Consider the following 12,641-nt stretch of genomic DNA (forward strand, 5'->3'; position numbering starts at 1 on the left):
TAGATCAAATACGGTTGAAATAAGCTCAATTCATTTTATTTATTTATTATTATAACTTATTATTATTATTACAGCATCTAATTTTTATTTCTAAGCATACGCGCTTACGTACATATTCAGCTTCTTTGGTAAGGCATGGCAGTGTATGTTTGGGCATCGCGGTAAGGCAAAATCAAAAAAAATAATTGATAATGTAAAAAAACTTCTTCGATTTTTTTTTCGAAAAAAAGATAAATCTGTTCGCGAAGTTCTTTGAACATTGGCGGCATCATCGGTCCATATTTTTCTCAATTTATTACAATATTGAAGCTACTCTTGATGCCATACGGCCAAATTTATTGTAAAAAGCACTCAAAGATTGATCGAATGGACTAAAAAAATGTATGCCATGAAATTATCTACCAGATTATAACAAAAAAATGTATTCCAACAATATTGCTGTTATAGCGCTTAAAAAACACCCGATGTAAGGTATATGCATAGGTATATGTTTACATGTATTATGATTTTGAACAGAACATTTACGAAATCTACTTGTACTGACTTGTACATACTTATGTCCCTAAGGTCCGCTGCCTTCAAACATTATTGAAAATCAACAATTATTTTTTAATTGAAATTATTTAAAAAACGTTACCATTATGCCGCTTACGGCTTCATCACTAAAACCGCAACATAAATATACGCTCGATGTTATGAGCATCGATGGTAATGACGGTCATTACAAAAATCAGCTAAAGTTTCAGCGCCACGAACAAAATAAACAGTCACATGAAAAAAAAAAACAGGATAAGAAGCTGCAACAGTATGAAACCACATCAATAAGTTTACTCAAAAAACAGCAAATACAACACTTTCAACAGCTTCCAACAAATAAACAATATCTGGAACAGGAGCAGGAGCAGCAGAGCCAGCAACAGCAATACCAACGGGAGCGTCATAACCATAAGACGTTTAACAATGCTCTGACAGATCATATGGCAGCGGATATGATTGGTACGATATCATCGAATGACCAGGATTCAAACTCTGTGTCTCAACAAGAGAAAGAACAATTAGAACAGTCAATACAATATGGAAATGTGGACTCTAAAAATGTATTAAAACAAAAGTATACAAATCAACAGATTTTAGAAGTCTCTGCTAACTTGCAGTCAAGGCTACGTAAGCAACAACAAAGACGGCAGCCATTACAAAAGGTATTATTAGCAAATAAGCCGCAGCAACAACAACGTAATGATGTTAGTGTAATTAATACCAACCATAACTATAGTTATAATCATGAAATAAAAGTAATCGGTCATTTCAATAATATCAATAACAAAAACATCAGCTGTGATGGTGACGCTTTACATGAAAACAAAAATCACAATATCAACAGCATTGGTGAACCCGATAGCTTTGAAAGCGAAAGTGACGTTGGTAGTGTTGGTATCATTGGCGCTGGCGGGGTTAGTGCTTATAATGTTGATGCCAATTCTTTGAACGAAATGAACGCCAGCAACTCTTTGACAACGACTGCTGCTAATCCATATGCAGGTAGCATGGCTTCAATCACCAGCGAGCAACGGCTCTGTCAATTATATAACTCGCAACAACACTCCGATTACATAATATCCGACTACATGGAAAAAATAGCTACGCGCATTAGTTTATTGGAAACAGAGTTGAAGTTTGCTTGGCGTGCTTTGGACTTACTGTCCGGAGAGTATGGTAAGATTTGGGCCCGTTTGGAGAAACTGGAGAAAATATCGACTGAGCAGCAATCAGTTGTCAGCAATTTAATGGGTTTGATAGCATTGAAGAAAGAACATCAGCAGCAACAACAACTCAATCAAAACCACCAACATGGTGCTGAGTATGAGACACATTTAGACTTTATTGACAACGATGCGGTCGATCAACAGCGGCCCCTTTTTGACTATCTTCTGCGTGATGAGCATTTGTTGATGTCAAATTTAGTTGAAGCCGAACAGCAAGCCATTTTATTGAATAATTCAGCCGCTGCTCTATTGCATGATATTACCATGGAAGGTACATCGAAACATTATAATAATCTATTGCAGGAGTTAAAAAACGACACCTTAGACGCATTGGATGCTGTACGCATGGACAGCGAACTGGATGCACTCGGTAAGGTACTGCAACAGCAGACGAGCTTAACGTACGACGAAGGCGCTATTGTCGCTGATAGCGTTCATTTTAAAGAAACAAAACCCGCCAATATGATGTATTCACTTGGTAGGCAAGAAAATTTACAGTTATCCGATTGTTTTGATGTGGGCGATGGCGTTAATCATGTACTGTCAAAACTTGTTAAGCATGACGAACTCAGTGGATCACTTTCACCGTTAAGTAATGTTCAGCAAAGAAAATGCCATCAAGTGGCTGCTGCAATAACTGCAGCTAAACTAGCCAAGAACAAACTTTACTCGGATTCAGAAGTACTGCTTTATGAGCAGCAACAAATGCAGGCAAATGATGCTAAAAGCGAATTACTGCAACAATTTCGGAATAGCCGGCAAATTCTGGAGAAGCTCGTACCCTGTGACAATAATGCGTGTAGTGACCGCCTACAACATTATACAACTGGAATTAATGCAGCCTTACAACAAACAGCATCAGGCAGTGTGCTGAGTTTACCATTTGTGTACGGGGGGATTTTTGGCACGACTCGTAAAGTGGCAGATGCGACACTACAAAAGGCACACTCATTGGCACATATCAGACCGCAAATATTTAGCGATGTATCTGATGAAATGGCGTCAAATTTATATGAAAACAACGAAGGTAGTGTGTCTGTCGACAATATAAATGACATTGATATGCCATTGAGTGATTTTGTTGAACAAGTTAAGTTTTTTCGGCAAGCGGCCTCTAAACATGGCGAGGGCGGGCAACTGGTCGTGCCCATAGAGGATACGGGTGGGACATGCAACAGAACTCTCCTCAATATTGGGAACAACAGTGAAATGAACGAAGAATTTTACAAAAAACTTAATGAAGCGTATCGCGATAATAGTCTGACTACGGAAATTTCAAATGTTGAGCGGTTGTTGCAGCAATCGGAAGCGACACACGAACATATATTAGGCGTATTGGGTGCGCATACGAATTCCACGCTGGATATGATCCGCGAGGATAATGAAGAGGCACCTGAGGGGATCGTATGTGGAATTGGTGGTATGATGGATATTGCCGCTTCAGCCTCTTCACAACTAATACCAACAACAATAACCACAAATTTAACTACTACAGCTGCAGAACCAGCAACAACAAAATCAGTAACGAACAAGATTAAAGAGACCAAGAAGCAAAAAAAGAAAAAACATTACAAGGATGAAATGGAAATGCTGAACAATTTGAAAAGTGCATTAGCGCAAACTGCTGTGGATGAAAATATAAATAAAAAAACGCCAAAATATTCTAACGGTTTCTTTAGCAGCGCCAATGCAACTGGTCCTCCCAATATAGGTGATCGACGCTCAACTGCTTCTTCATCTGAAGAAGAGTATAACGTTATCGGCACCCAATTTGACAGACAAGATTATTTCTTTTCCCAATTAAATGAGGATAAAACTGTGGTTCTCGATAGTACTGGCGAGATATTGCTTATGGAGATAAATAAAATTCAAGATTTGCAAGTATTGAGTGCTGCGCAAATTCTTAAACTAAGACAATTGGTTAAAAATGATATTGCTTTTTTCGAAAATATCTACCAAGTCAATAATAATCTTTTACTTCTGCTATTAAATCCCGTCACAATTGCCGAAGAAATGCGTGCTTTCGGTAATGACAAGCACCGCAAATTCGAAGTAGTAATGAAAAAATTAGAAAGAAACATTGACACGCTGAAAAAATTGGTCGGAAATTCATTTGATGATTACAAGCGAAAGTACCTGACCGACGCAGAGTTGACATTGATGCAAGCAGCTGGCGAACTCACCTGCGATAAAATTGAAACTGCAAATAAAACTCCGAAAAAATATTTAAAAACAAAAAGAGGAGCAATGAAACAATCTAAAATACCACTAGATTACAATGCTGAGGACACAGACTTTACTCACATAACGGATAAAAAAGATAAGCTTTTGGAAAGTAGAATCCCATTGGAAAATCATATGAGTGTTAAAAGTAGGACCAATAATAATGCACATTTCGATTATAGTGCGCAGTTATTACGCAACAATTCCAATTTAGACGAACAACTTAAAATATTGGAAACACAGGAACATGAAATGCACCTTAAAAAATTTCATGACCCCACCAAAAATGCGGGTAGCGGTAACAAAGGTGTGGACGGTAATTCTAGTACAGACTTACATCAGCCATATACCAGTTATTTAAATACAGATAATTATTTGGTTGACATGGATGCAGAGTTTGAACGGATGATTTTGAGAACATCATCTAGTAATATGAATAACAAAGCCCGAGAAAACCGTATTTCCCAACCAGTTGGTCGAGCTACTTCTGCCACAAATCTTTACAGCAATGACGAGTACATTAAGTCACTGAAGCGTAGCTTGGAACGGCACAACAGTATGCTCTTCCTACTACATTTGCAGAATCCCGACCATCAACATAAAACTAATGCATATCAAGATGTTTTGGCTATGGATATTGATGGTATTCTATTAGCTGGAGTTGGAGGTAAGCAAAGTCCCCCACCGCCAGCACCGAATGATGCCCAATCTGACGTGCCGCATAAGCTAAGTGAGGATGAAGTCGCTGCTGTTGACATTTCAATATCATCGATGCCAGCCCTGAATCCATTTCATCAACAGACACAAATGGCGGGATATGGCAGTGCACATCTGCAGATTCATCATGCTGGGGGCTCACCAAAACAGACCAAATCTGACTCCGGACTTTCATCTATGAGCGGTCTATCCAGTTGGGAAAAATCACCGAATTCGCCTCTGTATTGCGGGAGTAGCGCCGTTGTTAGTATTTCTGATATATGCAATCCATTCCTTAACAGTTATCAAGGTATTAATATGGATATGCAGCTCTTAATGTCTAAAACCATTTCAATGAATAACAGCAAAAACTTAAACTTAGACAATTCTGGCTTAATTACGGATCTTGATGGTAGCCTTGATTTAGGTATAAATATCACTGATGTACATTTAAATGTTGAAAATTCTGACAAAAAATTGGTGACCACTACACATGCCATTACCATACAAACTACTTGTTCCATCATACCGACCATAATCAACTCAACTATTGCCACGTTCTCCAACACTCTCGATAAAATCAAACAGCAAAGTCATTTGCAACAGCTGCTAACGTCACAGTTCCAACATCAAAGTTACCAGCAAAAGCAACAACCTGAACTACACAAACAACAACAGAAGCGCCCACCTCAACAAACCGAAAAAGATTATATGCTTAGCGAAGAGAATCTGAATTATATTCGTGAATTATCAAAGAACATGCCCATATGTTCGGTATACGAGAACAAATCTATTTTTAATATATTGAAAGAAGATACCTTGGATGACAACATTCGAACTGTGGATGAAATGCTTGAATGGGATAATCAGCAACAAACACAAAAACAACAGCCAAATATATCATCAACTACCAGTAGATCTGTGGACTCAAACCGCCGTATTCCTGACCTCTTGCGCACACCCGTCTATGAACTGACGTCTACAGGTAGTAGAAATTCTTCTACAAGTTCGTACGAAGAAACTGAAATTGATAGGATCGCATTGCGTGAGTCGCAAACACGTAAACAACATCTTACAGACCGTCTGGTATATTATCCAACATTTAATGGGATTACTGATTATAACAGCAGTAAAAATTTGGATTATTTGGGCAAAAATAACTTTGAATATCGTCGGCAATTCCAGCATCAACAATTGCAGCAGCGGCAGCACTATCTCGCTTCTAGATGTGTAAATGTCCTTGGTTATGCAGATACGTTGTCATCGCCAATTGAACCACCACGAAAGGCACCACAGCACCAGCAACAGCACTGGTTGCAAACACATCGTCCAGCATCAGTTGCCACTCATGAACTATACAATCATCAAATGCAAGAAAGAAATAATTTAACTGGTACTCTCGCATATGCATTGCAACGAATGCCGTCCAATTCAAATCAAAGCATCGATACAGAATTGCCTATGTTTATAGATCCAAATACCGCTTATTTTAGTGTTACACCGCGAGATGGTGCGACAGCACATGGTATAATGGTATCCTCGGCATCTGCTGCCGCAATTGGGTTGGATGGTGGTATATCCACTTTGAGTACCTCTGTGAACAGCAGTGCTGTTGCTAGGCAATCTATTTTCCATAAGCCTCCTAAAGTTTGGAATAGACTCACCAATTTTCTCCCGGAAAGCTTTAAACTGAAACGGTCACCGACATACAGCCGCTCGCGGTCTTTACCCACTGGATATGATAATGAAATGCACGGTAATAAAATTAAAGTTCGTGGCCAAGCTGGCTCTTATCCTTCTGTTGCCGGTCACATCACTCCCAAAATGCCAAATTCACACATCAAATCTAATGGACGAGATGTGTCAGAGTTCATGGTATATAAGATGACGGCTTCAACGATGTCAACTGGCGGCCAGCAGCGTGGAATTAAGCATTTGGGAGGCAGCTTTGACTTTTCGAAACGCTTTCACAAGTTGCCTTTGCAGCTGATGCAGCGTGCTACACATCCGGGCGCACGCGCGGTTGTTAGCACATCTACATCATCCGCAACTGCTGACACTGGTTTAGCTGGTGGTACCAGCATTAAGAAGGCAATGGTCGGCAAAGGCCACAAGACACGCTCAAAATTTTCCGTAACTGTGAACAATTTCATGCAGAAAGCAAGAACTTACCGGCGGCGCAAGTTTGTGACCCATGGTAGGAGTGGTGTTGAGATGGCGGTGGCGGTGGCCAATGTATCAGACACCGAGGCAGATTTACCTAGTTTCACATCATCGGACAACGAAGACTCGATAGCGAATGAACTTGAAGAATTAAGTGCGGTTGCAACCGAAGAACGTACTTTTGGTGAGCATAGGGTACAAGCGTTCGATGAATATAAAACGCTGTTACCAAAACGCCATAAACAACACATAAAACTGCTGCAACAGAAACAGCTACAACAAGAAGAACTGAATGTGAAATTGCTCAGGAAAAAAATCCACTCCGGAAAAGATGACCGAGAACAAGACTACGAAGAAGACGTCCCTTCTTTTGGAGAAATTGGTGAATTTATTGGTATTAGTGCTAATGGCGAAGAGCAAGGTCGCCACCAAGAGAACGAAATTGATGGGGACATTGATGCAATAGCTATGAGTATGTTCCCTCAAATATGCCAATTAAATCCTAAAGAATCAGCAACAAGTAATATAGAAAAAGAAGTTACTGCTTCGCAGTCGCCGCTAGCATTACATTTGGATCAAACTATGACCAATGATAGAAGTAATATCTTTCCTGTTATGAGCGACATTAGACGTCAGCAGCAAGATCAAGGCAAAGTGCTAAAAGAAACAAGCGATACAACATTCACACCTGCTACTACTAAAGAACCAGTGCCGGATTCTCGCCTTCTACCAAAACCTATGATGTTATATAAAAGTGCTTCCATTTGTGTAGATAATGAAGAATGTGATTACAGCGGCAGAGGTATGACCGTGCAACCACAAATGCAGCCAGTATCCATAATCTCTTCAGAATGCAATAAAGCACCATATTTATTTATAACAAAAATTAATAATGACTTCGAAGACACCAATATGAACACAATGCCTGACATGGAATATAAGTTGAATGGACATGGTCAGCGCAGCCTTTCAACACAACAATCACTAGATGTACCAGAAGCAGCACTACATGAAGAAGACGACAACCGTAGTCAACATTCGTATCGCACTTTGTCGTCATCGCGTCGTCAAAGTACCGAAGATAGCATCGACACCGATGATGAATACTTTTGTTATGAATTGCGGCAGTTGGAAGAATTGGAACAGCAACGCAAAGCTGAAATCGAACCCGTAACGTTTGAAGCAAATCACTCAGTTGACAACGCCCAACTGTTCTCTCAAATCGATCAATTGGCGATAAGCAGTACAACTGGATATCATGATGATAGAGAACGCGATTTCTTATCTGATGAATATGCAGCAGACGAGAACGTGAAACAAGTAATGTCCGAAGTTTTGAAAGAATTGAAATATGTTGTCAAACAGCTACCAGCAATAGATGACGCTAAGCTGGAGACAGCGATAAAAGCTACAACGAAACCCCAACATTCACATGGACGCAGCTCGACAAAATCAAGCATAAGTACTTCCGAAAGAATAACTAAAGTGGCGGATATACATAGTGCTTGGCAGGATACCAAAGGAGACGAGTTGCAACTCAATTCTTCTGATGCTGATGCGGAGGAATATGCCTGTGTGGATGCTGCCAGCAGCGATGCTTTGGAAGAGACTACAACATTTCATGCCATAAAGAGCATCGAAGACCCTGTTCCGCAGGATTTTGAGAAATGCCAGCAGCATCAGCAGCGTCAGTTTACACAGCAGACACATAATCTAATAGGGAGTGAACGTATAGGGCCCCATAAACGTTTTCGAAAACGACGAGACCGCCGTCGTACGAACGACAGTTGTTTTGACAATGAAGCTAGCCAAGAACTGCATCATTCCACAAGCTCCTCGTATTCATCGGAAGAGGATGCTGCCAGCGCTACGAAGCGTTATAAAGAGAAAACAAAATCTGCTCCAAGACGTGGTAGCAGTAGCAGTGATAAGCAAAAACGTGTGTATGTGACACAGGTTATGCCACATGAACCCGAGTTCCATAGTGAACCCATAAAAAGGGAATTACAATTAATTCAAACTATGCAATCATCAATTGATAACGGTGTTGTTGCAGCTGATGAAAATCTCGATGATGAAGAGTCGAAAAATCTGAGTATGTCATCCGGTGCCACACTTGGTCCAGATACACCAGCTGAATTAAGTGAGGAATTGGAAGGCGACCAGCGAATATTTAAGACTGCACCAAGCTACCAAGCATTTAGAGATAATCAGGAAAGAACAGAAATAGTTACCGAAAACACGCAATTGAAAGCTAGAGAAACCAATATTCCTATCTCTGCTCAGATTGACTTTAAAAATATCTCGGCCCCAGCAAATAACAATACCGAACTCGATTTGATCCAAGCAGAAAAAGAAAGAGAAGTACAAAAACAACAAGCGAAACTTTCCATACGATTCCTAAGTCATGATTCTAGTGTTGAAGGTTCTCAAGTAACTAACGCAGCTGTACTTGGAAGTAGCAAATGGAAGCTTTTGAAAACTCTTAAAGAACGTAAAATAGAAGAGCAAAATAATCAGGAAAAAATTAAAGACGATGAGCTCACAAAAGATCGGGAAAAGGTAAGAATTAATTCTATAGCACCTAAATAAAATCTTTACCCAAAACTCCTAAGCGAATTTCACATTTATAACTATAACCCAAAGCAATATTTATGGCCTAATTCGGTTATTATCTCATTATTTCACATGCATCAGGCATTAATTACAATAGAATGGTAGAAAAAAGTAACATCAGCATCCTGTTTCGGAGCAAAAGTACAAAAATAGGGTTCTTTGCGCTTTGTTTTTTAATTCCACGCCATTCACGGGCATCGCAGAGCCCAACAAAGAAGTCAATTTAACTTTCCTTCTTACTTAACTTTCGCAGGAAATTTCTGCATTCCGGGTGTGCAAAACATAGCTGCAAGCTGCTGAAATATTGTACGCTTCTAATTTTATGTATTTTGTACTAAAGGGATAGGCAAAGAAAAATGGTATTTTTTGATATAAATGATCGAATGTTTATTTCATTATAAAGAGGAAGGTATGTCGTTAATAGTGGAAGGTAACATCAGGCAAATGACCAGCACGACCACGCTTACAGGACAATATCCTTTTCATGAAAGTTTCCATAACCGAATTGCCAAGTAGCTGCCCTATGTCCTCGATAGCCTCACGAATTCCATCTTTGAAGTCTTGAATCGACCCTGGGCTGTTGGCGTAGACCTTCTCTTTCACGTGGCCCCAAAGGAAAAAGTCACAAGGTGTTAAATCACAAGATCTCGGTGGCCAATTGTGATCACCTCTTCGAGAGATAACACGATCCGGAAACGTTTCCCGTAAAAGATCAATGGTTTCGTTAGTTGTGTCGCACATAGCGCCGTCTTGTTGAAAATAAACGTTATCCAGCTCAATACCATCCAGTTCCGGACATAAAAATCGTTAATCATCTCTCGATAGCGCAGTCCATTCACCAATAACACCTGTTATTGGAAAACCCTTTTCCCTAATCCTAACTAAGGGAAATCGTATGTAGTGAGCACTCGGTGGTCTAAGGGTTTGGAAAGTTCTAAGCGTAAGCCACGGTCCCCGTTATTAGCCTCTTGGGTTCATTTGTCGTTTGAGACACGTCACGCACTTGTTTGCCGCGGGTGACGTGTTTTGTTTTTATCAATTTATTTCTGATTTACAATTCTAATTACCTGAAGTCATCTAAATCCTACATATGTCACAAACAGGGGGCGCCATCTTTTATGTCGGCATGAAAACATTGAATAACTTAAAAAAAAAAACTGATTTGTATAAGTAAGGTATTTTTATTTGGTTTGGTTACTTACAATTTAGTAAAACTATTCTTTGAAAAGAATATCAATCAAATGGCCACCTTTATTAGCAATCACAAACTGCGATCTTTTTTCTGCATTTGTCATCACCTTGTCAAGCATTTTGGGTTTTATAGCGTCGATTTCGCTTGTTTTGGTATAAAGTGATCCATGGTTGAAATTGTACTGAACTGATGTATCAAAAACATGTGTGCTGAAGTCGATCGGTTGGTAAATAACAATGTTATTCCGCGTTTACATTACCGACATAAAAGATGGCGCACCTTTTACATAATTTAGAAATACATGAATTCTTACGTAAAATGTATTGCTTGTACATACTACTCCAAGCTACCAAAAATTAAATCCGTTCCTAATGCAAATAATTTTTCAAATAAACTCGTATCCAAGGGGTTTATATAATATTATAGAATTGACACGGCGAATGAACGATAAGTAATGCTAATTAGCTCGGAGGATGTAACTCTAGTGGCAGCTGACGATAAGAGTCTGAGTGTAATATAAGCGGCATACACTTTCCATAAATTATGTCATTGGCCAGTTCAGAATTGAATACTAATATGTCGGACGAAATAATAAGCAAATAACACAATTCACTTAAAAAACGGTTTCAAATTCGGCTTCAATTGACTGATTGAAAAGTTCCGATTTCATTTGGAGCTCTGCTTGTCGATATGAAGATATTCTTCTAGCTGAGAGTTATCCTAGTCTCTGGTAACCCACTCTTTACTTTCTCTGTGGGGGTGTAAGTTATACAGATGGAGAATGCAGCTACGAATACTTCAGAGATTTAAAAACTGGTTGGTACCGGTAAGCGGTACTAATTCTTCCAGGCTTTTTGGAAGCAACATAAAACCGTAGGGTAACAATAAAACGTACGACACATATTAGCGTTCGTTAAGCTGGAAGTAAATTAAAGCCTAAGAAAGTTGAATTTTAAGTTATTATTTAAGAATAATGGTTGGTGGAATAATGGTCAGAATGGTCCATAGATTCGAATCTCCGTGCATGAAACAGCTAAATGATAGAAAAAGTTTTTTCTAATAGTGGTCGCCCCTCGGCAGGCACTGGCAGACCTCCGAGTGTATTTCTACCATAAAAAAGCTCATCATAAAAACCATTTGCCGTTCGGGGTCGGCTTAAAACTGTAGATCACTCCATTTAACATGTTACAACACATAACAGAAGTGTCCACGCCTCTTGTTTTTTAATAATATAGTAGCCCAAGTAAAAGGTTTAATCATTATTGAAGTATGAAAAGCTTTTCGTTTTATATATTCTAATTATTATTATTAGCCTAGAAAAAGTTTTTATAGAATACTTATATAAAATTTATTTCAAATTATTCATATAACATAAGCTTTAAATAAAGACCAACGGGCTCAAACCCAATTCACACATTTATGTCTTTCCATGCAGAATGGCAATGGCTCTGGAGATATTGGTATACGGGGCAGTGGGCATCCTGGAGATAACCCGTTCTACAGTAATATCGACAGCATGCCGGATATTCGACCACGCCGAAAATCAATACCGCTTGTATCTGAACTTGTAAGTAGTTAGAGTATGCGCACTTATATGTATATGTAAAAGTAATTATACATACATACATATGAACCTGTTGAAAATATCAATTTAATCATGTACCTTATTGTAACAAATACTTATGTACATACATAAATGCAAATATTTTCTTTTTACCAAAATACGCATACAGTATTTAAGGCATACTTTTAATTATGTATAAAATGATGGTATACATGCATATGTGCATAGATACTAGCAGCCTTTTTCCGTTAAAAATATTCACAGTATCTCCGTTTCAGTTGCTTTACACTTAAACAAGTGTGGGATATATCAGCTAGGAGTTATTTCATCTGCACGGCTTTGGTGCACCTAGAGATCGAAATTACCGAACATTGCACTATGCGACAAAATAAAATTTGTTGCCTCGACATTTAGTGAAACTTCT

The 12,641-nt window shown here is 38.9% G+C and overlaps 1 protein-coding gene across 1 annotated transcript in view; it reads left to right on the plus strand.

The window, feature by feature from the left end:
• LOC128869190 (uncharacterized) overlaps positions 1-12,641 on the plus strand; it is a 586,599-nt gene that overhangs the window by 94,211 nt on the left and 479,747 nt on the right. Inside the window, exons 2-3 of the mRNA XM_054111701.1 lie at positions 568-9,407; positions 12,089-12,220. Of these exons, the coding sequence (XP_053967676.1) occupies positions 642-9,407; positions 12,089-12,220 (8,898 nt within the window). The 5' untranslated portion in view covers positions 568-641. The remainder of the gene's footprint in view (positions 1-567; positions 9,408-12,088; positions 12,221-12,641) is intronic.

This window comes from Anastrepha ludens, chromosome X, assembly GCF_028408465.1.
Source record: "Anastrepha ludens isolate Willacy chromosome X, idAnaLude1.1, whole genome shotgun sequence".
In the NCBI taxonomy this organism is placed as follows: Eukaryota; Metazoa; Arthropoda; class Insecta; order Diptera; family Tephritidae; genus Anastrepha; species Anastrepha ludens.